Source organism: Salmo trutta, chromosome 40 (genome assembly GCF_901001165.1).
Source record: "Salmo trutta chromosome 40, fSalTru1.1, whole genome shotgun sequence".
Taxonomy (NCBI): domain Eukaryota; kingdom Metazoa; phylum Chordata; class Actinopteri; order Salmoniformes; family Salmonidae; genus Salmo; species Salmo trutta.
Window position 1 is genome coordinate 8,687,866 of NC_042996.1, and position 27,038 is coordinate 8,714,903.

Sequence of the window (27,038 nt, forward strand, 5' to 3'; positions counted from 1 at the left end):
GGAGTTGTGATAAGGTACTTTAGTGACATCAAGCAGACAATTGTATCAACATTTTTGGGGCTTGTTGAGTTGGAGGGAGGATATGCCAAATCTATAGCCCGTGCTGTTGTGGCTTTCCTCAAGAAGTGTTGTCTTAAAAAAGAGGAACTCCTGGGGATAGGGACTGACAATGCCTCTGTTATGACGGGGATATGGCCTCAAATATCTGGTTGTTATTCGCTGTAGCTTGCTCAAAGTCATGCTTCCAATGACACCATCCCCCGTAGTGTGGAGTACTAGGTACGAGAGACTTATAACTGGTTTTCATTGTCTCCAAAGCGCAGGGAGGCCTACAAGGCCATATATGAGACCATCAACTGTGGGGAGAAACCTTTACAGATAACCAAGGTGTGTGCCACACGTTGGCTCTCCATTGAACCCGCGGTTTCACGCATTTTGGACCAGTGGGAGGAGCTTAGGCTGCATTTCACAGTCACCAAGTCCAGTGAACACTGCTACATGGCTGAGGTTTTATACTCCATGTACAGTGATCCTCAAAACATATTGTATCTGACTTTTTTGAAGTTAGTGCTGGGTGAGGTACAGTTGGCCATCAAGGCTTTTGAGGGAGAGCAAGTAGATCCTCTTAAGCTACTTGACAGCTTGTTTAGCCTGATCAAGTCTGTGAGCAGCAGGATGCTGAATCCACTGGCAAATGTTGATGTACTCAAAGGGCCAATAGATGGATACATCAGTCGCAAACTGTACCTTGGTTACCTTTTTGAGACAAAGGCAGCTGAGCTCCATCTTGCGCCTGAGGATGAAAACAATGTCCGAAAGCGGTGTGTAGCCTTCATCATCTCCCTCACTAATGAGTTGAGGGTGAGACTGCCGGACAACATTGAAGCATTGCAGTACATGTCAGTTTTCAAAGTGGAGGAAACTCTAAAGCACAATAAGAGCCCTGGAGAAAAAAAAATAGCCAAGCTCCTTGGCGACTGAAATGCAGAGATAGACAAGATTGTCCAGCAATGGCGTGCCATCTATCTTAGTAAATGTAATGAGACAAAAAACACACTGGGCTTCTGGAGTGAGATTTGGAAGTTCAAGGATGCAGCTGATATCAACCCGTTTCAAGAACTTGCCATGGCTGCTGTGTCTGTGTTGTCCTTGCCACACTCGAATGCTGAAGTCGAGAGAGTATTCAGCCAGATGAGTGTGGTAAAAAGCAAACTTAGAAATCGGATGTCCTTGCAGACCCTTAACTCCATCCTGTACATTCGATATGGACTGAAGCTGTCTGGTGAGGCTTGCTATGAGCACCAGCTGCCTGATAATGTTTTGCAGATTTTTGGCACATCGGCTGCTTACTCATTTAAGCCAGCTCCCTCAGTTGCTGAACCTGCCATAGAGAGCCCTGACCAAAATGACGATGACCCACTCTTTGTGTGAGCCAGCACAGCCTATGTGTGTGTGGAGGGGGGTCTGGAAAAAAAAACTATTAACCTGAATTAGGGCCAGACTAGTTACCATAATTTTCTCACATTGCCATTGACAGTTTTTTCTATTGTCTCTTTTTGGTCCATTTAGATTGTTAATGTAGATTGTATACAAAAAAATGTAAAAAATGTTACGTTTAAAAATGTTCATGTTTTACTGTGACTTGTTGTAGGCTCCTAAGTGGACCCTAAGGTTAAAAACCAAACCAAATAAAAAAAAATGTAACTAAAAAACAAAAAAATTTAATAAAAAACTAAGTAACTCCGCCAGTGTCTCTTTTGGGTCACTTTTGCCGGCCCCAAGTCCGGATAAAGGAGGAGGGTTGGAATTCTGACATAAAAAAACAAGAATCGACAGAAGAAAGTTAATTTGTATTTCTAAACATATTTAGGGTGTTTTTACTCACGTTTTGTCTCTCCCATGACGTTATTCCTCTCTCCTACAGCATCCATCACAATTACATGCACATGGCCAATTATGCAAATTAGGCGATGACGTCATTTAGCGACTTGTAGGACAGCCAATAGCTACTTTTCTTACTGAGGAGTTGGCAACACTGTGTTGTAGTCATGTGCGGTAACTAGGGCTGTGGGGAACAATTTTCCAAGCGTGTCAAGGAAAGTTGTCTGCTGCACCGGGAGGCCACCACAAGCTGGGATCCATAGCAACCGTGGATAAACATGAGTTACTACAGCATAAGGTAAGTAAAAAAATAAATATATATTTATATTTTAATTATTTCTTTTTTTCCTATATATATATATATATATATATATATATATATATACTACATATATATATAACTATATATATATAGTTCTTTGCCCATGATATTATCACATAAAACATCTCCAATCCAAAGTTAAATCTAGAATTGGCTTCTGCACCTGTACATAGCCCATCTATAAATAGCCCAAAGAACTACCTCTTCCCCTACTGTATTTATTTATTTTGCTCCTTTACACCCCAGCATTTCTACTTTGCACACTCATCTACTGTCAAATCTACCATTGCAGTGTTTTAATTGCTATATTGTATTTACTTCGCCACCATGGCCTATTTATTGCCTTTACCTCCCTTATCTCACCTCATTTGCTCACGTTGTATATAGACTTATTTTTCTACTGTATTATTGACTGTATGTTTGTTTTACTCCATGTGTAACTGTGTTGTTGTATGTGTCAAACTGCTTTGCTTTATCTTGGCCAGGTCACAGTTGTAAATGAGAACTTGTTCTCAACTTGCCTACCTGGTTAAATAATGGTTAAATAAATAAATAACAAATATTATGTAGACATGCGGTGTCCAAATGTGATGGGCGAAGTGTGTCTGGTGGTGGTGCGCGAGACTTGTCTATCGCTTAACTTTTTCAGAAGGCACTGTTGCTCGAGAAGACTACGATGCTAGTTTGGCTAATGTTAGCCTAGCTAGCTAACGTTCCTTGCTTGCCTGAAGATAGCGTGCTCCGCGAAGAGACTAGAACAGAGGCTGAGTGGTAAATTAATCATGGAAGATAATACATAGCACAAACTAAAATACATATTTTTCACAACTTGAAATGCAGCTAACTATTCTATTTTTCTTGTTTTTCTTGGAATCAAGCAGAGTTAAACGCGTATCATTAACGATTTGGCCATCGTTTTATCACGAAAAGGAAGCACGAGCTGGTCAGTGAATTGTAGCTAGGAAAACTCCATCGATTGTTAGCTAGCTAGCGTGCTTGTTAACGGTAAAGCAGAAAGCACACAATTCGTCATGGATTGCTCGTAAACTTTTTGATTAATGTTTTGTAACAGGAATGTGTTTGAAAATGAGAGAGTATTTTTTTATTTTAACTTGCTAGCTAGCTATAACGTTCCATCTGAAAAATGTCAAAATGGCATGAACATGCATGTTGACAACGGAGCTATAACGACGTTATAAACATCTGGAAAGGCTCAAGCCTTGAATATGTTGGGTTGCTAACGTTACATCATTGCGTCACGAAAGCCATCAGATGGGGACTATATTACACTCGATTTCTCGAGTTACTGTGGCTTTGTCATAGGAGCTTGCGCCATTCTCCTTGGAGACGGCACCGCAGAAATGTGGGTACTATAGCAGCTTGCTAAAAAATACAGTATTAGGGCCTATGAGGTGGGCAATCTTGGCAACATCACTCAGCACGGACACCACCAAAGAAGTCTCCCGAAACGGAAGAAGTGACAGGATGAACAACATCAACAAAAGCAGGTGAATCAAGCTAATGTCATAGCATAATGATTGTATGGAACTGTGGCCAACATGGGGACAATCCGATGTTGAATAAGGTGTTGGATGGTTCAGTTCGTTAATGATGTGATAGTTATGTGATATGCTACATGGAGGCAATAGACAAATTATAATATGTCAGTCAGAGTATGATTATTATTTAACACTACTTGAACCCTTCGGCATAACAGAATCAGCTGTCATAAACACAGTCATGACAACTTGTCATTAAAATGACAACTGACTTTATACTGTTTAGGACCCTGCTATTATGACAACAAACACTGTTCTTTTGCTCAGCTTAAGGTCTAGCTAGCACCCACAAGTGAAATCCACTGCATTGCTTTTGCAACTTCATTTCACCCTGTGACGTTGAGTTTCATTTAGGGATTCTTAATGCCTATTTCACAAGCAAACATGTTCCTTATGCTGTGCATTCCTGGTCAAAATAATGACACTCCACCCCCATATTATTGTGGATTGGAATGTTGTATGTCTGAATGTTATGTGACTATCTGGAGGCAATAGAGAATTCCACAGTCTTTGGTTTTTAAAGAATGCCCACGAATGTTGCAATACCATTGCACCCACAACAAACAATATTATTAGCTATTCCCTTTGTGACATTAATGCACACTGTGGAAAAGGGCTCAGGACAATTAATAGGCAAACATGTTGACACAAGAACTATGCCATCTGGTTTCCGAGCTGGTCATGGGTGCACCTCAGCCACGCTCAAGGTCCTAAACGATATCATAACCGGCATCGATAAAAGACAATACTGTGCAGCCGTCTTCATCATCCAGGCCAAGGCTTTTGACTCGGTCAATCACCGCATTCTTATGGCAGACTCAATAGCCTTGGCTTCTCAAATGACTGCCTCGTCTGGCTCACCAACTACTTCTCAGAGTTCAGTGTGTCAAATCGGAGGGCCTGTTGTCTGTACCTCTGGCAGTCTCTATGGGGGTGCCACAGGGTTCAATTCTCGGGCCGACTATTTTCTCTGTATATATCAATGATGTCGCTCTTGCTGCTGGTGATTCTCTGATCCACCTCTACACAGACGACACCATTCTGTATACATCTGGCCCATTTTAGTTTAGTTTATTCATTCGACCATTTAAAAAAACAAGCACACATAAAACTTAAAAGCCATACATGCACATGAATAAAATCATCGAGGATAACACACAATAAAGTCTGGGACTTATTTCCATTGTGGTCCTCTTGAGACAAGATGGCTAGACAAGATAAAACACAGTATGGCAGTGAAATAATAAAACAAAAACATAGAAGAAGAACATCTATCTCATCATTCCAGTTACATCATAGGGGTTATTCATATGGGCACAGAAGACATCAAACATATTTTTACTTTATTTTTAAAGCTGTCCAGAGAGGACATTGTTTTTATAGGCAGAGGCAACTCATTCCATTCTGAGGCTCCAGTATACAAGAAATTACCTTTCCCAGCATTACTCCTGAACCTGTATAAGAACACATCAGCAACACCTGATCTGGTGCTGTGATTGTGTGCATCCCTAACACGAGGAAAGTAATCACTTAAATATCTGGGCGCAGGACCATAAATACTCCTGTAAACCAAACCTAGTCTGATCTGGGACACCCAAGCCTCAACAGGCAGCCAGTTTAGTTCCTGAAAGCAGCTCCTGCCCATGTGAGTACGTGGACTCAACTTCAATACTACCCTGATCAGCTTATTCTGGGCTATCTGGAGCTTCCCCTTCATAAGTTTAGATAAGCCCCCAAACCAGGAAGTACTAGCATAGTCAAAATTGCATTGAATGAGGGCAGTAGCTAGCACTTTCATGGAGTCCTTATCAAGCAGCTTGGGCTTTCTAGCCAAAGCCTTAGTCCTGGCATTAACCTTCCCTAGCACTTTATTGGCCATGCTCACACCTCCCAAGCTTCCATCAAGGATACATCCCAAGTAGCTAACAGAGGTTTTAGTAGTCCACACCTCACCCACTCACCCACTCCACTGATTTCAGACGACCTACACAATTTAGGTCTGGATCCCAAAATAATTGCTTCAGTTTTCCCTAAGTGCAGAGATAGCTTATTATCTCCAAGCCATTTGCTAATGTTAGTAAGCTCTGTACTAAGTATGCTCTCCAACATAGTTTTACTTTTGTGAGACACCAGAAGTGTAGAGTCATCCGCATAAAGAAAAAGACGGCAAGAACAAGCATCTTTCGTATCGGTAATATACAATAAAAACAGCAGAGGCCCAAGCACGCTCCCCTGCGGAACGCCACAACTCATTGGTTTTGCCTGAGACAGTGAACCATTAACCTCTACTACTTGCTCCCTTCCTGATAAATAGGACTTTACCCAGCCTAGAGGGATACTGCTTAATCTTACATCTAGACGTTCCGCTAGCGGAACACCTGCTCCAATATCCAATGATAGGCGTGGCGCGAAATACAAACTGCTCGAAAATTCGAAAACTTCCATTTTTCAAACATATGACTATTTTACACCATTTTAAAGACAAGACTCTCCTTTATCTAACCACACTGCCCGATTTCAAAAAGGCTTTACAGCGAAAGCAAAACATTAGATTATGTCAGCAGAGTACCCAGCCAGAAATAATCAGACACCCATTTTTCAAGCTAGCATATAATGTCACAAAAAACAAAACCACAGCTAAATGCAGCACTAACCTTTGATGATCTTCACCAGATGACACTCCTAGGACATTATGTTATACAATACATGCATGTTTTGTTCAATCAAGTTCATATTTATATAAAAAAACAGCTTTTTACATTAGCATGTGACGTTCAGAACTAGCATTCCCACCGAACACTTCCGGTGAATTTACTAAATTACTCACGATAAACGTTCGCAAAAAACATAACAATAATTTAAAGAATTATATATACAGAACTCCTTTATGCAATCGCGGTGTCCGATTTTAAAATAGCTTTTCGGTGAAAGCACATTTTGCAATATTCTGAGTAGATAGCCCGGCCATCATGGCTAGCTATTTTGACACCCACCAAGTTTGGTACTCACCAAACTCAGATTTACTATAAGAAAAATTGGATTACCTTTGCTGTTCTTCGTCAGAATGCACTCCCAGGACTTCTACTTCAATAACAAATGTTGGTTTGGTTCCAAATAATCCATAGTTATGTTCCAAATAGCGGCGTTTTGTTGTGCGTTCAAGACACTATCCGAAGGGTAACGAAGGGTGACGCGCCCGGCACGTTTCGTGACAAAAAAAATTCAAAATATTCCATTACCGTACTTCGAAGCATGTCAAACGCTGTTTAAAATCCATTTTTATGTGATTTTTCTCGTAAAAAAGCAATAATATTCCGACCGGGAAACCCTGTTTTCGTTCAAAGACTGAAAATAAAAACATGGAGTCGTCTCGTGCACACGCGCGCCACTCTCATTGTTCTCAGATCGACCACTATCCAAATGCGCTACTGTTTTTCAGCCATGGCCTGCAAAGTCATCGTTCAACGTTCTGGCGCCTTCTGAGAGCCTATGGGAGCGTTAGAAAATGTCACGTTACAGCAGAGATCCCCTGTTTTGGATAGAGATGATCAAGAAGGCCAAGAAATGGTCAGAGAGGGCGCTTCCTGTTTGGAATCTTCTCAGGTTTTGGCCTGCCAAATGAGTTCTGTTATACTCACAGACACCATTCAAACAGTTTTAGAAACTTTGGAGTGTTTTCTATCCAAAGCTAATAATTATATGCATATTCTAGTTTCTGGGCAGGAGTAATAATCAGATTAAATCGGGTACGTTTTTTATCCGGCCGTGAAAATACTGCCCCCTATCCATAACAAGTTAACCCCAGTGCCTCCAGTTTGGAGATTAGGAGACAGTGGTTAACTGTATCAAAGGCCTTCTGTAGGTCAAGCAGTACCATTCCACACAGATTTCCCTCATCAATCTCTTTCCTGATGAAGTCAGTCAAGTAAAGTAGACATGAATCAGTGGAGTATGTTTTTCTAAAACCCGACTGAAAATCATACATTAAACCCTGTTTGTTAACATATTCATACATTTGCTCATGTACAATTCTCTCCAGGATCTTTGATGTTACACAGAGGATAGATACAGGCCTATAATTCCCAGGGTCAGACTTTATCCCCTTCTTATACAGAGGTATAACTTTAGCTTGTTTCTTGGACACTGTGCTAACAAACCTCCAAACGAGCTTCAATGCCATACAACACTCCTTCCGTGGCCTCCAACTGCTTATAAATGCTAGTAAAACTAAGTACATGCTCTTCAACCGATTGCTGCCCGCACCCTCCCGCCAGACTAGCATCACTACTCTGGACGGTTCTGACCTAGAATATGTGGACAACTACAAATACCTAGGTGTCTGGTTAGACTGTAAACTCTCCTTCCAGACTCACATTAAGCATCTCCAATCCAAAATTAAATCTAGAATCGGCTTCCTATTTCGCAACAAAGCCTCCTTCACTCATGCTGCCAAGCCCTTGTAAAACTGACTATACTCCCGATCCTCGACTTTGGCGATGTCATTTACAAAATAGCCCCCAACACTCTGCTCAGCAAACTGGATGTAGTCTATCACAGTGCCATCCGTTTTATCACCAAAGCCCCATATACTACCCACCACTGTGACCTGCATGCTCTCGCTGGCTGGCCCTCACTACATATCCGTTGCTAAACCCACTGGCTCCAGGTCATCTATAACACGTAACCCAAACCGGCTGAGCGCGTGCGCCATCGTGCATAAATGGAGTTTGTCCCCCACACCAAATGCGATCACGACACGCAGGTTAAAATATCAAAACAAACCCTGAACCAATTACATTAATTTGGGGACAGGTCGAAAAGCATTAAACATTTATGGCAATTTAGCTAGCTAGCTTGCACTTGCTAGCTAATTTGTCCTATTTAGCTAGCTAGCTTGCTGTTGCTAGCTATTTTGTCCTGGGATATAAACATTGAGTTGTTATTTTACCTGAAATGCACAAGGTCCTCTACTCTGACAATTAATCCACACATAAAACGGTCAACCAAATCGTTTCTAGTCATCTCTCTTTCTAGGCTTTTTCTTCTCTTGACATTATATTGCGATTGGCAACTTTCATAAATTAGGTGCATTACCGCCACTGACCTTGTTCGTCTTTCAGTCACCCATGTGGGTATAAACAATGAGGAAATGGCACCTGTTTCTATAAACCAATGAGCAGATGGGAGAGGCAGGACTTGCAGCGCGATCTGCGTTACAAATAGAACTGACTTCTATTTTAGCCCTTGGCAACGCAGATGCTCGTTAGCGTACGCGAGCAGTGTGGGTGCCATGATTGAATAATATAGATTTCTACATTTAGCGGTGCGGTGTTGTCAGCCTGTAAGTCTTTGCTAAGTAAAGCCCCACCTTATCTCAGCTCACTGGTCACCATAGCAACACCCACCCATAGCACGCGCTCCAGCAGGTATATAGCACTGATCATCCCCAAAGCCAACACTTCCTTTGACCACCTTTCCTTCCAGTTCTCTGCTGCCAATGACTGGAACGAATTGCAAAAATCTCTGAAGCTGGAGTCTTATATCTCCCTCTCTAACTTTAAGCATCAGCTGTCAGAGCAGCTTACCGATCACTGTACCTGTACACAGCCAGTCTGTAAATGGCACACCCGACTACTTCATCCCCATATTATTACTTACCCTCTTGCTCTTTTCCACCCCAGTATCTCTATTTGCACATCATCGTCTGCACATCTATCACTCCAGTATTAATGCTAAATTGTAATTATTTTCGCCTCTAGGGCCTGTTTATTGCCTACCTCCCTACTCTTCTACATTTGCACACACTGTACATAGATTTTTCTATTTTTATTTTATTTTGTGTTATTGACTGTACGTTTGTTTATGTGTAACTCTGTTGTTGTTTTTGTCGCACTGCTTTGCTTTATCTTGGCCAGGTCGCAGTTGTAAATGAGGACTTGTTCTCAAGTGGCCTACCTGGTTAAATAAAGGTGAAATAAAAAAAAGAAATACAGTGTTTCCTCTAGGATTTCCACCAAACATTTTAGAGGCCCTCGTGGAAAACACCCTAAAGTTTCTAAAACTGTTTGAAAGGTGTCTGTGAGTATAACAGAACTCCTATGGCAGGCAAAAACCTGACAAGGTTTCATGCAGGAAGTGGCCTGTCTGACAAGGAGTCGTGCGTCTTGCATCTGTTTATTGAAGAGTAAGGATCTTAGCTGTAACGTGACAATTCCTAGGGCTCCAATAGGCTCTCAGAACCCGGGAAAAACCTGAACGATGACGAGGCGGCCTCTGGCTGAAACAGATTATCGCCTTTTCCAAGTGGCCGATCAGAGGACCATTGAATGAGGCGCGTGCACGATTCGCCCCCGTGGAGAAATTTCATTCGGCTGTTTAGGCTCATTGCAGATTCCCGGTCGGAATATTATCGCTTTTCTACGAGATAAATGGCATAAAAATTGGTTTTAAACAGCGGTTGACATGCTTCGAAGTACGGTAATGGAATATTTAGACATTTTTTGTCACGCCATGCGCCATGCTCGTGACCGTGATGTAGCATTCTGATAGTGTCTAGAACTCACGAACAAAACGTCGCTGTTTGGATATAACGATGGATTATTTGGGACCAAACCTACATTTGTTATTGAAGTAGAAGTCCTGGGAGTGCATTCTGACGAAGAACAGGAAAGGTAAGAACATTTTTCTTATAGGAAATGTGATTTTGGTGAAGGCTGAACTGGGTGGGTGTCTAAATAGCTAGCCCGTGATGGCTGGGCTATGTACTTAGAATATTGCAAAATGTGCTTTCACCGAAAAGCTATTTTAAAATCGGACATATCGAGTGCATAGAGGAGTAATGTATCTATAATTCTTAAAATAATTGTTATGCTTTTTGTGAACGTTTATCGTGAGTAATTTAGCAAACTGTTAGTAAATTCCCCGGAAGTTTGCGGGGGGTATGCTTTTTCTGAACGTCACATGCTAATGTAAAAAGCTGTTTTTTGATATAAATATGAACTTGATTGAACAGACATGCATGTATTGTATAACATAATGTCCTAGGTGTGTCATCTGATGAAGATCATAAAAGGTTAGTGCTGCATTTAGCTGTGGTTTGGGTTTTTGTGACATCATATGCTAGCTTGAAAAATGGGTGTCTGATTATTTCTGGCTGGGCACTCTCCTGACATAATCTAATGTTTTGCTTTCGTTGTAAAGCCTTTTTGAAATCGGACAGAGTACCCAGCCAGAAATAATCACACACCCATTTTTCAAGCTAGCATATAATGTCACATAAACCCAAACCACAGCTAAATGCAGCACTAACCTTTGATGATCTTCATCAGATGACAATCTTAGGACATTATGTTATACAATACATGCATGTCTGTTCAATCAAGTTCATATTTATATCAAAAAACAGCTTTTTACATTAGCAGGTGACTAGCATGTGACTAGCATTCCCACCAAACACTTCCGGTGAATTTACTAAATTACTCACGATAAACGTTCACAAAAAACATAATAATTATTTTAAGAATTATAGATACAGAACTCCTCTATGCACTCGATATGTCCGATTTTAAAATAGCTTTTCGGTGAAAGCACATTTTGCAATATTCTAAGTAGATAGCCCGGCATCACAGGGCTAGCTATTTAGACACCCAGCAAGTTTAGCACTCACCAAAGTCAGATTTACTATAAGAAAAATGTTATTACCTTTGGTGTTCTTCGTCACAATGCACTCCCAGGACTTCTACTTCAATAACAAATGTTGGTTTGGTCCCAAATAATCCATTGTTATATCCAAATAGCGGCGTTTTGTTCGTGCGTTCAAGACACTATCCGAAAGGGTAAATAAGGGTTACGAGCACGACGCATTTCGTGACAAAAAAATTCTAAATATTCCATTACCGTACTTCGAAGCATGTCAACCGCTGTTTAAAATCAATTTTTATGCCATTTTTCTCATAAAAAAGCGATAATATTCTGACCGGAAGTGTCACGTCATGCCAGAGATCCCCTGTTTTTGTTAGAGATGATCAAGGAGGGCAAGAAATGGTCAGCCAGGCCACTTCCTGTACAGAATCTTCTCAGGTTTTGGCCTGCCAAATGAGTTCTGTTATACTCACAGACACCATTCAAACAGTTTTAGAAACTTTAGGGTGTTTTCTATCCAAAGCATATTCTAGTTACTGGGCAGGAGTAGTAACCAGATTAAATCGGGTACGTTTTTTATCCGGCCGTGCAAATACTGCCCCTTAGCCCCAACAGGTTAACTCCAAAATAATGTTGTTGACTCGTCCTATACTTGTATTTGTGGCCAAAGCATAAATTACAGCCACATCGACATTTTCCCACCTGGGGCAGAAAAAGATGGTTAGCTATAATGGCTAAATGACAGCTATACTGTTGAGCTGATGATGAATCAGGTGCTGACAACTTTCCACCTGAGATGATGGTTCTTTTGATGAGCAAATTAAAGTAGCGTTAGCTAGCTAGCGTAACCTGTTAACACCAAGTTACATTTCTATCATGATCTGATGTTTTCCATATTTGTGCTGACGTTACTCTAGTAACTTGCTAATCCTTTCCTACAATTCTACACATTTTGCCATGGGACTGAGAAAAAATTTGCAGTTTTAAAGTAACTGTCCAGTGAAAATCTCGCTTTTAAAAGTTAATATTCTGTTATATACTATTCTCATATTCAAATAATGTTGTTGACTCGTCCTATACTCGTATATGTGGCCAAAGCATAAATTGGAGTAAAAACACTTAAAATTTGCATCTCAAACAGACCGTTAAAAAAAATGCTTGCTAATTTCCTCATGGAGTATGATGTACTACTCATAAGGAGATTGAGCTGGCCAATCAGTGGTCTACTTGTATACATTTTTTTTAATGACCGGCATATGCCCACACCATTCTGTTGTTGGGGTACGCCTAAACCATTCCAACACAGAAAAGCTGCTGTGCATACTTAATTACATTTTTTGGGGGAAGGAAAACTATTTTACTCATATTGTAATTCATTATAGGTCATATTTCATATTAATCTGGAAACACTGGACAGCTACTTTTAAGCAGATTTCATGCAATTCTACACGTTTTGCCATGGCTTATGCTGTGTTCTTATGCTATCTGAGTGACTCAAACATAACAAAATCAATAGTTCAATGATTATCTTATTTAAAAATATGTACCCTCATTATCTTTTCTGCATACTTTATATCTGGTTTTAGTCGTTTAAGTTTACACTGAAAACGTTTTATGAATACAGGGGAAACACTGACATGACATGTTGGAGCCTGCCTCTCCCTGCCTCGTCTTACACTAGCTTCTCAATCAGTTTCAGAACTGAGGGCACTGTGCTTAATATAATGGTTTGTCTGAGGGAAATCAACTCTCCCTATGGTCCCCCAGCACTCCTATTGATGTCTGTTTGATGTCAGTGCATTAGGACTGTGCTGACCAGAGGTGCCCTGAGAGCAGAGCATGGTGCTGTGTGCGTAGGAGGTTACTGTTAACTCTGCAGAAAAAGTGTGAAATCCATAGGTCCATTTTTACCCTGAGAGGAGAATATAATCAGAGGGCAGTTCCCACTCTTTCCTGTTCAAATGCTGCAATGTGGACTGTGATTATTTGATGTAATCTGCTTGTGTAGTCTTTCAGAGGATGTGTGTAGAGGATTAGTGTAAGGAACAGACATGTAGCCTAGGCAGGGTTTCCGTTAGGAAAATTTGGCGGCGGACACCGTGACCGGCAAGATTTTAATTTACCGGATGTTTGAGAAATTTACCGGACATCCATATGCATTGGGTGCGTAACATAGGGTGTCCTCCCATGGTGCTCAAAAGCACATTTTAGATTATTGTAATTAATCTTAACAGAATAGAAATGAGCTATGTAAAGTTTTAATAAAATAAAGTACAATGATGTTCTTATATCAGCATGACAGGTTTTATCGAAAAGCAAAACATTGCCCATTGCGTCTTCATCCCTGCTATAAATCGTAAGTGAATATCATTAAAAAAAGAAAAAACATTTAGCCTATAAGAACAAGTCGCCTACACAGTAATAAAACACAACTTCAAAATGTAATATTTGTATAATATCATTTGCAAACGACCTGCCCTATAGCCTATTTGTATGAACATTTGAATTAATAAATAACAAACCACAGCTAGTTTCAAATACAATCTAGGACTCTCTACTTTAATTTAACCTAGGCGTGGAGATTTTAATTAGGCCGAATAAATAACAAAACATGGCTGTCTACAAACTCCAGGGCCAGCCCGCCTCGCTCCCAATTCCAGCTGCGATTCAGCACCACAGCAGTGGAAAGAGGCCACTCTAGGCGGCCACAAAATGAAGAAATGATCAAACTGGTGTTGGACAATCAAATTCCATATGTAAATAAACAACATTTGTTACAGCTGGTTCATTAACAGAAAGCTTATTTTACAATGCTCCTGTGAAACGAGGAGCATTTATGCATTTATGCATTTATGGAAGGACTTGTTTCCAAAGCTCAATGTTTAGTTTCTAAGTGCTGCTGAATAAGCTCAACTGAAATGCACCAATAGTGCATGATACACATCATTACTCTACTCTGGTCTATCAATTAATTCCAAATCTATATAGGCCTGGCCTACTATACATGGTGATCTTGCCTAGGGTGGCAGCAGAACTGCTAGGACTGGGCCTGTCAAACATAATAATTTTCCTCTAATTTACTTGCGTTTTTGCGGCGGAACTTGGCCTGCTCAAAGTGAGCTGCTGCTGCTGTTGGGAAGTCAAAACTGTCCAACTCCTTGGAGCAGCTTGATGCACATCAGCCTCGTTACTTTGTCCTCAAGAAGGAGCGATCTTGAGGCCGTCTTTACTTTGGTTTGGGGAAAGAATCCCCTCTCGACGGGCACACTGGAAACAGGGTTAATCAACACAATCTTCGCCAATTTTGCCCAGTCGGGGTACATTTAGCCGAAGCCCCTTGTGAGGACCTCGCGTCTTTTGCGTGAGTAAAAATAGAAACACACACCGACACACATTTCCAAGCAGCTTGAGGATTTATTAACCAAATGAAGTGTATTTGCCTATGAAGTTGGAGCACATCGACTGGCATCTTCATCAATACCTAAAAATAATGATTTTGCAATAGATTATTAGATTTTTTTTCAGGACAATTTGTCTGGTTGAAATTTTATTTAGAGGCTTTTTATTTTATTTTGGGCAGAAAGCCACCATTTACCGGGTAACGGAAACTCGGAGCCTGGGTTTGGCAGGCAAAAACACACCAGGCCTGGTTCGCCACCATGTCCAAGCCCCCCCCAAACACCCAGACACTGTTTGTTTGTGGACAGCAGTCATGCACACAGATAGCACAGAGTTTTAAATCCTGGCATGTAAAACATCTCACCTATCTCTCAAGCCCTTTCCAGTAGCCTATCCTTTTCTCTTTCTCCGTAAGGGCAACTGAGGCTCTCTTCTCTCTGCTGTGGGTTTCATGCTTGGGTGACTCAATTGGCAGAAGATGCGAGTGTCTGTTTTAAGAGCTGAACAGAGAGGTGGAAAGTGACCTTAACACAGCAGCATCTGAGGCTGATACCACAAACCTCAGAGTAGAGGGAAAAATGCAGCACATGAAACTGTACTTAACAAGCACATGGATGGACAAATGAAAATCAGGGTGTCTGTAAGGTATAGTGCACACGATTATCATGGTCAGTGATCAAAGATAATCATTCACTCACACTCTCACTCAAAATCAGTTACCATTCAGTCTGCTGTAGGAAAATTGTTCCTGGTTTAATTCAAATGTGTCTTAAATCAGTATCAGTATCAGTAATTCCCCTTCCATAAAGGTGTGGTTGTTGTATGCCTATTTCACAATGGCTCGGCAGACCTAGAACCAACCAGCTGGACCTCAAGTATCTAACTGTACAAGACCTGTGGGTGAGAAAGCCGTTTCAACAGGGTAGAAAATGAGGAGCAATTTACTTCCTGTTTTCCAGCACATTCCGAACACATGCCTCCACAGTGGCTTGGACAATCCACCCAGTTGAGTCAGGGTCTGACAGACAGAGATTTTTTTGTTGGTATTTGCAATAGGACGGCTGGTTCTCAACTGTATCATGTAGGCTACATCATTTCAGCCTACCTAATCTCCCGTGGGCCGATTCTGCGTGTAGACCGAAGAATCTGCCGTGACTCAATGGGATGCATGAGATAACGAGCTTCTGTCGTTCCGTTCTTTGGGTTTTCATCATTGTTATATGGATGTAAGGCGGTGCTTCGAGTGCTTACCAGTCGACACTTAGCTCTTGTTTCCGTCATTTCTTTTGACAGTGTTTAATTACTCTCAGGTGAATCATTCCCCAGATTGCCCTCAGCTGAGGAGAATGCCATTTTCCCTTCGCTGGCACGCGCATGCAAACACACGTACACACACAGAAGACGATATGACTTAAAGGTCCTGTGGTCTCCTAGCAACAGGATCAAGGTCCCCCACTTCTTGCCAGTTTAAGGAATGAGAGGGTTGTTTGTTTATACTTCCGGTAATTGGGAGTAACTGTGGTTGTCATCCAGAAACCGCTCTACTTACATGGATACAAGGAGCATATAAGGAAAGCCTATGTAGAAAGGCAGAAAACCATAATAAAGTTGTTTCACATTGACAAGAAAGAGTTTGGTTCATTTTGCTATGACTAAGCAAATTCCATGTTCTGGCATTTTCTGTCAAAATAAAAGTGTTGGAATATTTTACTTAAGATACTGGGCCTAGGCTAAAGCCCACAAAACGGAAACTTTGTCAATTGGTGTTAAATTCAGTTTGTGTCAATGGTCTGCGGTTTTGATCTGTGAAATATCTCCCTCTGAGTCAGAGGAAATGGCGTCTGTGGAGTTCTGCAGAAAGCATTTTTAGCTATTCCGATACAGTCATGTCCAGTTTTAGTACGTGGCCTATCAGTCTATATATCTGATACATCTTAGAAACTGAAGAAAGACAGACATGTAACTAAGTCAGAGGACCAAGTTTAGGGATGTTATGCCCAGTATTTTGTCTTGGCATGAACTCACGCCACATTTAGACTCCTCTAACAAATCCCTGTGGGTTCACTGTGTTGTGTTCAGAGGCTAGCCTCAAGTGTGGCGTCATGGCAACGGCTCCTACTCCGAGACCTCACCCTCAGCTGTGTGGCGCTGGGACTCGCTCCTGGCTGCAGGGTAGCAGGGTTGTAGTTGGAGCTTCAGGTAGACCTTCAGACTGACTGGACCGGGTTGGGAGTACCATACATTACCAGAGCTGCTGCTGGACTGACTATCACACACCTAGACTGGCTGATACAGCATCATGGACAGTGTAAAGAGTGGTGTCTCCCAGCCTGTCTACAGCCGCTGGTCCTACAGGTATTCAGCAGGCCTACGTAGGCACACGCTCACGCATAGACATGATCATATTGTACACACACACACACACACACACACACACACACACACACACACACACACACACACACACACACTGTGTGCTTGGTTTCTCATAAATGTGTACTGTAGGGTGATAGAGGAACTGAGAGAGGACTGTGTCCTGTGAGTCAGGTGTTTGTTGTGCCTGTGACAGACAGATAGGCTTTGAGCATCTCTTCCTCCTGTTCCCACTGATCCTACCTCCTACCCACACGCCGGTTCTCTGTTCTCCTTGGGCTGAATGGCTTACCTGTTGTTAAAGGGAAACAAACACCAAAAGGTTGTTTTTGAGTGGTTTTTCATTAGTCCACTGTTGATACAGCCCCAAAATGTTTTGTATGTCAGCAGTCACGTTTTAAAGATATTGGAATTTCAAGAAGCAAAGTGTCACCGGCCAAATGCAGTGTCACCAGTGGGCTAATAATAAAAAAAAGGTTTACCTTTAAGGATCTCTCCCACGCTCATGTTTCGTCTGGTGCATTGTCGTTACTTATTCAGAGCTCCACCTCTTGTACTGTAACACGTTTCTTTCTAACATGTTATATTGTGAGGTTTTGTTTTACAGCTGTTTGCTCTAACTAAGGACGTGCTAAGAATATTTGACCAAGTAGCTGACATGAAAGAATTTGATTGAAGTCGCTTGTGTTGAAAAGACTGTCGCTTTAGCTTGAATGAGTCCTATAATATCCTAGGCCTAGTTAAACAGTGTTGTTCATGCTCTACACCTCACCATGCGTTGATCATTTATTCAACTGGTGTCTTTTCGTCTGGCTTCCTTAAAGGCATAATCTGCGATCTGGAAATCTGTTTTAATGGTCATTTCAATTCTTGGTATATAGCAGGGCTGCCGTTTCACACAAAAAACTTCTAGCTTTAACTTCTAGCTTTCCCAAATTCTAGCTTTAACTTGACGCAGAGCTGATCTGACTGCCAGGGAATCAAAAACAGCCTAATCTCACCCATGTCATCACCCTGTTTTTAATAATCTCTCTCTCTTGTGATTTCACTCGCTGAACTGGAACTGAAGCCATTCTGTCCAACCTCTGGGGAATTAGAAGTTTAATTAGACTACCTCTCGTTCGGTCTTTCTTTTTAACCCCGGAAAGTCATTTGCCGAAGGGGAAATTAAAGGTACTTTATTCGATGAACTTTAAAACATGATTTAAATTAGTCCAAAGCTGTGAAGTAAATTAATGAGAATCATTTTATTGCAGTTTGATAATACGCTTCTCCCTTGTCTCTCGTCTGATAATAAAGTCTCTAATTTTATGCTAAATGCCAGAGACACGTTTGGAACTGCATCATATTGTCCTCTGAATGCAGTAGTCTCATCCTATTCTCAAGCTTTTTCACCAACAGACCGAGGACAATGCCATGACATGGAGGGTATCCTTAAGCTTGTTCGTGACAACATAATAGGCTATTACTGTTCTGAGTTTTGTTTGCTTGTCAGTCATTAAGTCTTTTACAGCACAGTGTCAGTGTTATGAAACATTGATTACCGCGTAGATACCTGTGAAGTGGACAGAAAGACGGTGTCCTCCAAGTTTGATAGAGGTGGAGGACACAGTGTATTCTCAGATTAAAGTATAGAATGATGATACCCTGTGGCGGATTAAGCAAATACACACCACTTGATCAATGTTCATTCACTGTCTGGGGGACTGTGACCACGCCACGGTCATATAGGTGTTCATTCACTGTCTGGGGGACTGTGACCACGCCACGGTCATATAGGTGTTCATTCACTGTCTGGGGGACTGTGACCACGTCACGGTCATATAGGTGTTCATTCACTGTCTGGGGGACTGTGACCACGTCATGGTCATATAGGTGTTCATTCACTGTCTGGGGGACTGTGACCACGCCACAGTCATATAGGTGTTCATTCACTGTCTGGGGGACTGGGACCACGCCACGGTCATATAGGTGTTCATTTGTAGTACTACTGTACAGGCCACTGTCTGTTCTATATCTGTTAGCTCAGGTAGGCCTATTTTAGATAAATGAAAAATATACTGCTCAAAAAAATAAAGGGAACACTTAAACAACACAATGTAACTCCAAGTCAATCACACTTCTGTGAAATCAAACTGTCCACTTAGGAAGCAACACTGATTGACAATAAATTTCACATGCTGTTGTGCAAATGGAATAGACAACAGGTGGAAATTATAGGCAATTAGCAAGACACCCCCAATAAAGGAGTGCTTCTGCAGGTGGTAACCACAGACCACTTCTCAGTTCCTATGCTTCCTGGCTGATGTTTTGGTCACTTCAGAATGCTGGCGGTGCTCTCACTCTTGTGGTAACATGAGATGGAGTCTACAACCCACACAAGTGGCTCAGGTAGTGCAGCTCATCCAGGATGGCACATCAATGCGAGCTGTGGCAAGAAGGTTTGCTGTGTCTGTCAGCGTAGTGTCCAGAGCATGGAGGCGCTACCAGGAGACAGGCCAGTACATCAGGAAACGTCGAGGAGGCCGTAGGAGGGCAACAACCCAGCAGCAGGACCGCTACCTCCGCCTTTGTGCAAGGAGGAGCCGGAGGAGCACTGCCAGAGCCCTGCAAAATGACCTCCAGCAGGCCACAAATGTGCATGTGTCTGCTCAAACGGTCAGAAACAGACTCCATGAGGGTGGTATGAGGGCCCGACGTCCACAGGTGAGGGTTGTGCTTACAGCCCAACACCGTGCAGTACGTTTGGCATTTGCCAGAGAACACCAAGATTGGCAAATTCGCCACTGGCGCCCTGTGCTCTTCACAGATGAAAGCAGGTTCACACTGAGCATGTGACAGACGTGACAGAGTCTGGAGACGCCGTGGAGAACGTTCTGCTGCCTGCAACATCCTCCAGAATGACCGGTTTGGCGGTGGGTCAGTCATGATGTGGGGTGGCATTTCTTTGGGGGGCTGCACAGCCCTCCATGTGCTCGCCAGAGGTAGCCTGACTGCCATTAGGTACCGAGATGAGATCCTCAGACCCCTTGTGAGACCATATGCTGGTGCGGTTGGCCCTGGGTTCCTCCTAATGCAAGACAATGCTAGACCTCATGTGGCTTGAGTGTGTCAGCAGTTCCTGCAAGAGGAAGGCATTGATGCTATGGACTGGCCCGCCCGTTCCCCAGACCTGAATCCAATTGAGCACATCTGGGACATCATGTCTCGCTCCATCCACCAACGCCACGTTGCACCACAGACTGTCCAGGAGTTGGCGGATGCTTTAGTCCAGGTCTGGGAGGAGATCCCTCAGGAGACCATCTGCCACCTCATCAGGAGCATGCCCAGGCGTTGTAGGGAGGTCATACAGGCACGTGGAGGCCACACACACTACTGAGCCTCATTTTGACTTGTTTTAAGGACATTACATCAAAGTTGGATCAGCCTGTAGTGTGGTTTTCCACTTTAATTTTGAGTGTGACTCCAAATCCAGACCTCCATGGGTTGATAAATTGGATTTCCATTGATTATTTTTGTGTGATTTTGTTGTCAGCACATTCAACTATGTAAAGAAAAAAGTATTTAATAAGATTATTTAATTCATTCAGATCTAGGATGTGTTATTTTAATGTTCCCTTTATTTTTTTGAGCAGTGTATATTGCTTCATATGTGTTATGGACTGGGGATCGATTTACATTTCCCTGTAAGCTAGAAAGATCATGTGCTTCTCAAACTGAAGGACTACACAAGCGTTGAGACAGTGTCAGAACAGTACCAAAGCATCCCGTTTTAGCATCATTCTTTTTGGTGTCACTGATCTTTTGCTAACTCTATTCTTCTCTGTGTCCTGTGTTACCTGTTCGAAAACCCCATGGCCCTGAAGACCCTCCAGCTCCGCCAGCTTCTCCTCTACCTCAACAGCAAGGTAAGCAGCACAGATGTTGGATCTTAACTTGATCACCCAATGCAGGTGATTTAAAACTTGGAGTATATTTGAGGTTTGTAAAGGCTTCTGAAGTTTGTAATTTCCACTTTGAAATTTCAGACTTGATTTTCCCTTACGAAAAATGCATCAACCCCTACAAAAAATGTCCAATTATTATAAACCACATAATAATTCACATTTCCTGTTGCTGCAAGATTATTCTCCTGCTGTAGCAAACTGGCTCAAATTAAGATCCTACATCTTTAGCACCCATCCATTTTTTTATTCATAGTACAGTCCAATAGGTCAGTTGACAGACTACTTCAGAAATGCTCTGTTTTTGTGAGTGCCAGGTAAAGACCCTGTAGTGCAACCGGTGAAGTGAAATTTGCACAGATCAGTCTGGATAAGGGTCTACTAGAAAGAGCTGTTGTGTTGTCAGACAGACTAAGTTGAGTGTTGGGAGATGGATAGCCATATTGATTGTGGTGTCAAGTAGATGGATGGAATCAAGGAATGTCCACAGTGGCCACACACAGTCACTCTTCTACCTCTAGGGTTGAATGGGGACACTTTTCGGGTGTTAGAGCCACCTAAAAAGGGTCAGTTTTACAGACCGGTACGTTTAATGACAGTATCCCAACTATGTTTTTTCCCCCCAGTCCAAAAGAGGTCAAACACACTTTGGTAGTAACCATATCCACCAAGCCTCCAGCCTTTCCCCAGTGGAGAGTATTCCCATTGTGTCTCCACCCAGGTCCCTAGCTGGACAGCTGTTGAAAAGAAAGGTTCCCCTGCTTTTCCTCCACTCCTCCCCCTGGCCTGGCCCTCCTCTGGATACCCTACACTCTTAGAAAAAAGGGTTAAAAGGGTTCTTCGGTAGAACCCATTTTGGTTCCAGGTAGCACCCTTTTTGGTTCCATGTAGAACCGTCTATAGCAAGGGTTCTACATGGAACCCAAAAGGGTTCTACCCGGAACCAAATAGGGTTCTTCAAAGGGTTCTCCTATGGGGACAGCCGAAGAACCCTTTAAGGTTCTAGATAGCACCTTTTTTTCCCTAAGAGTGTAATGTCCATCCCGGATGTGTAATTACCACCTCCCATCATCCTTTACTCGTCACTACCGTCACCAACACCTGCTCAGGGCCATGTAATGGCTTCCATGTGGACAGATCTGCACGCCTGTATGGATAGCGCTGCACTGGGTTGATTAGACTCGAAGAGGGCTGTTACAATCAGCACACTAAAACAGAGTGCTCTGCAGCCTCTGAGATGACTGATCATTAATGTTAAGCTGACCAAACAGGGGTTGTTGAATAAATAGACAAGCAACTCGCCAAGTCAGGTCCAAAACTCATTGGTTCGATGACATTGGTAACATTTCTTATTGCCACAGAATGTGGAATTTCAATCTGTAATCATTTACTTACTTACTTAGCCTAATGATTTTAATCCATCATTCTGAGGATGTCGGAGGACATGGCCAAGTCATCGGTGTTGATGTCTGTAATAATCTGAGTTCACGTAATAGACGGATGATGTTTGCCTCTCAGCAGATGATCGTCCTGCTTTCTATTCCTCTTGGCATTTGGTGACGGTCCTTCAGAAACGGTGATGATGACATAATGAGGCCCTTATATCCTCATGGAGAGAGAGAGAGAGAGAGTAAATCAGTGGAGAGATTGTTATTTACTGTAGATAGTTGTGCTTAATGAAGTTCTTCTTGTCCTACTCCTGTAACACGTTCTGTCTGAATGGGAGATGTAAAGGGTATAGTACAGCCCAGGCTGTTTGACAGCAACAGATGTTATGAGCATGTGGACTGACAGAGAAATTAGTGAAGCCCAGAGATGTTAAATTGTTCTGAGAGATTTCAGCAGATGGTGGCAGAACCTTGTTTTTTTCCTCCCAATCTTCAACCATCCTCCATCACACACTCCCCCATCCCTCCATCACACACTCTCCCATCCTCCATCACACACTCCCCCATCCCTCCATCACACACTCTCCCATCCCTCCATCACACACTCCCCCATCCCTCCATCACACACTCCCACATCCCTCCATCACACACTCCCACATCCCTCCATCACACACTCCCCCATCCTCCATCACACACTCCCCCATCCTCCATCACACACCCCCCATCCTCCATCACACACTCCCCCATCCTCCATCACACACTCCCCCATCCTCCATCACACACTCCCCCATCCTCCATCACACCACCCCCCATCCTCCATCACACACTCCCCCATCCTCCATCACACCCCCCCATCCTCCATCACACACTCCCCCATCCTTCATCACACACTCCCCCATCCTCCATCACACACCCCCCATCCTCCATCACACACTCCCCCATCCTCCATCACACACTCCCCCATCCCTCCATCACACACTCCCCCATCACGCCATCACACACTCCCTCATCCTCCATCACACACTCCCCTATCCCTCCATCACACACTCCCCCATCCTCCATCACACACTCCCCCATCCTCCATCACACACTCCGCCATTCCTCCATCACACACTCTCCCATCCCTCCATCACACACTCCCCCATCCTCCATCACACACCCCCATCCTCCATCACACACTATCCCATCCCTCCATCACACACTCCCCCATCCTCCATCACACACCCCCCATCCTCCATCACACACCCCCCATCCTCCATCACACATTCCCCCATCCTCCATCACACACTCCCCCATCCTCCATCACACACTCTCCCATCCCTCCATCAGACACTCTCCCATCCCTCCATCATACACTCCCCCATCCTCCATCACACCCCCCCATCCTCCATCACACACTCCCCTATCCCTCCATCACACACTCCCCCATCCTCCATCACACACTCCCCCATCCTCCATCACACACCCCCCATCCTCCATCACACATTCCCCCATCCTCCATCACACACTCCCCCATCCCTCCATCACACCACCCCCCATCCTCCATCACACACTCCCCCATTCTCCATCAACCCCCCTCCCCACATACACTGTGTTCTTGCAGTGAGAGTGTCTTGTAGATTATGTCTGTCAGTGAGAGTGTCTTGTAGGTTATGTCTGTCAGTGAGAGTGTTGTAGGTTATGTCTGTCAGTGAGAGTGTTGTAGGTTATGTCTGTCAGTGAGAGTGTCTTGTAGGTTATGTCTGTCAGTGAGAGTGTTGTAGGTTATGTCTGTCAGTGAGAGTGTCTTGTAGGTTATGTCTGTCAGTGAGAGTGTCTTGTAGGTTATGTCTGTCAGTGAGAGTGTCTTGTAGGTTATGTCTGTCAGTGAGAGTGTCTTGTAGGTTATGTCTGTCAGTGAGAGTGTTGTAGATTATGTCTGTCAGTGAGAGTGTCTTGTAGGTTATGTCTGTCAGTGAGAGTGTTGTAGGTTATGTCTGTCAGTGAGAGTGTCTTGTAGGTTATGTCTGTCAGTGAGTGTCTTGTAGGTTATGTCTGTCAGTGAGAGTGTTGTAGGTTATGTCTGTCAGTGAGTGTCTTGTAGGTTATGTCTGTCAATGAGAGTGTTGTAGGTTATGTCTGTCAGTGAGTGTCTTGTAGATTATGTCTGTCAGTGAGAGTGTTGTAGGTTATGTCTGTCAGTGAGTGTCTTGTAGGTTATGTCTGTCAGTGAGAGTGTTGTAGGTTATGTCTGTCAGTGAGAGTCTTGTAGGTTATGTCTGTCAGTGAGAGTGTCTTGTAGATTATGTCTGTCAGTGAGAGTGTCTTGTAGATTATGTCTGTCAGTGAGAGTGTTGTAGGTTATGTCTGTCAGTGAGAGTGTCTTGTAGGTTATGTCTGTCAGTGAGAGTGTCTTGTAGGTTATGTCTGTCAGTGAGAGTGTCTTGTAGGTTATGTCTGTCAGTGAGAGTGTTGTAGGTTATGTCTGTCAGTGAGAGTGTTGGAGGTTATGTCTGTCAGTGAGTGTCTTGTAGGTTATGTCTGTCAGTGAGTGTCTTGTAGGTTATGTCTGTCAGTGAGTGTCTTGTAGATTATGTCTGTCAGTGAGAGTGTCTTGTAGGTTATGTCTGTCAGTGAGAGAGTCTTGTAGGTTATGTCTGTCAGTGAGAGTGTTGTAGGTTATATCTGTCAGTGAGAGTGTCTTGTAGGTTATGTCTGTCAGTGAGAGTGTCTTGTAGGTTATGTCTGTCAGTGAGAGTGTCTTGTAGATAGCCTTCCCTGTAGCTCAGTTGGTAGAGCATGGTGTTTGCAACACCAGGGTTGTGGGTTCGATTCCCACGGGGGGCCAGCACAGAAAAAAAAGAAAAAAATGTATGAAATGTATGAATTCGCTACTGTAAGTCGCTCTGGATAAGAGCGTCTGCTAAATGACTAAAATGTAAATGTAAAAAAATGTTATGTCTGTCAGTGAGAGTGTCTTGTAGGTTATGTCTGTCAGTGAGAGTGTCTTGTAGGTTATGTCTGTCAGTGAGAGTGTCTTGTAGATTATGTCTGTCAGTGAGAGTGTCTTGTAGGTTATGTCTGTCAGTGAGAGTGTCTTGTAGGTTATGTCTGTCAGTGAGAGTGTCTTGTAGATTATGTCTGTCAGTGAGTGTGTTGTAGGTTATGTCTGTCAGTGAGAGTGTCTTGTAGGTTATGTCTGTGGCTGGGTAGAGTAGCGGTGGGTTCCTCTAACTCGCTCTGTGCCTCTGAATAGACTCCCACTGCTACTCCCACCTTCTTCTCCTTCTCCACTGTAGCTTAGCAACATGTACCCAGCAGGCCTTTTCACAGGAGTCCAGGAAAAGTAGTCCCAAACAACAGCCACCACTCTGACGGCTAGAGACAGGACTCTATGGAGAACTGTGTTTTAGATCTAGACTTGCTGTTGCTTTGTAGCACAGTAGTGCTGCTGTCTGATGCGTTGTTCTATTGAGTTACACAGTTCTGATACAGTATCATTTTTGACCTCACCAGGAAAGTGAGGAGTTTTGTAGCTTGAGCCCTAAGCTTTTCTCATCAACTTAGCCTCTGTGGTCATGAACAACTCCTGGACAAAATGATATCTATTAACAACTACATGTTTTTTTACAGTATGCAGATCATGCAGTCAGGCTAAGCTCAAACAGTTATAGCCTAAGGTATGACAGTAATCCTGTATGACAGTCTTAGTTATGCGCAGCAGTGAAACTGCTTTTTCAAGCAAACACCTTGGTAACATTCAATTGTAGCTCTGCCAGGAGATTTCAGTGCGTTGTCAGCAGTTATTATTCACAGCAGCAATGCCCCCTGGTGGATTTCCATTGAAAATCATTAGAGTCATTGATGTTTGTGCATGACAAAAGTAATTTTTCTAACAATGGTTTACAGACAGATTATTTCACTTATAATTCACTGAAGTTTACATACACTAAGTTGACTGTGCCTTTAAACAGCTTGGAAAATTCCAGAAAATTATGTCATGGCTTAAGAAGCTTCTGATAGGCTAATTTACATCATTTGAGTCAACTGGAGGTGTACCTGTGGATGTATTTCAAGGCCTACCGTCAAACTCAGTGCCTCTTTGCTTGACATGATGGGAAAATCTAAAGAAATCAGCCAAGACCTCAGAATTTTTTTTTTGACCTCCACAAGTCTGGTTCATCCTCGGGAGCGATTTCCAAAAGCCTGCAGGTACCATGTTCATCCGTACAAACAATAGTACGCAAGTATAAACACCATGGGACCACACAGCCGTCATACCGCTCAGGAAGGAGACGCGTTCTGTCTCCTAGAGATGAATGTACTTTGATGCGAAAAGTGCAAATCAATCCCAGAACAACAGCAAAGGACCTTGTGAATATGCTGAAGGAACAGGTACAAAAGTATCTATATCCACAGTTAAAAGAGTCCTATATCGACGTAACCTGAAAGGCCGCTCAGCAAGGAAAAAGCCACTGCTCCAAAACCGCCATAAAAAAGCCAGACTACGGTTTGCAACTGCACATGGGGACGAAGATCGTACTTTTTGGAG

At 42.9% G+C, this 27,038-nt stretch overlaps 1 protein-coding gene across 2 annotated transcripts in view; it reads left to right on the top strand.

Annotated features, from left to right (window-relative positions):
* The first annotated feature begins 2,803 nt into the window (after nt 1–2,803).
* LOC115180516 (tubby-related protein 3) overlaps nt 2,804–27,038 on the top strand; it is a 45,435-nt gene continuing 21,200 nt past the window's right edge. The window contains exons 1-2 of one of the 2 annotated variants that reach the window (XM_029742666.1): nt 2,804–3,711; nt 21,042–21,083. In XM_029742666.1, the coding sequence (XP_029598526.1) occupies nt 3,611–3,711; nt 21,042–21,083 (143 nt within the window). In that variant the 5' untranslated portion in view covers nt 2,804–3,610. The remainder of the gene's footprint in view (nt 3,712–21,041; nt 21,084–27,038) is intronic. The other variant, XM_029742667.1, reaches the window with a different exon arrangement.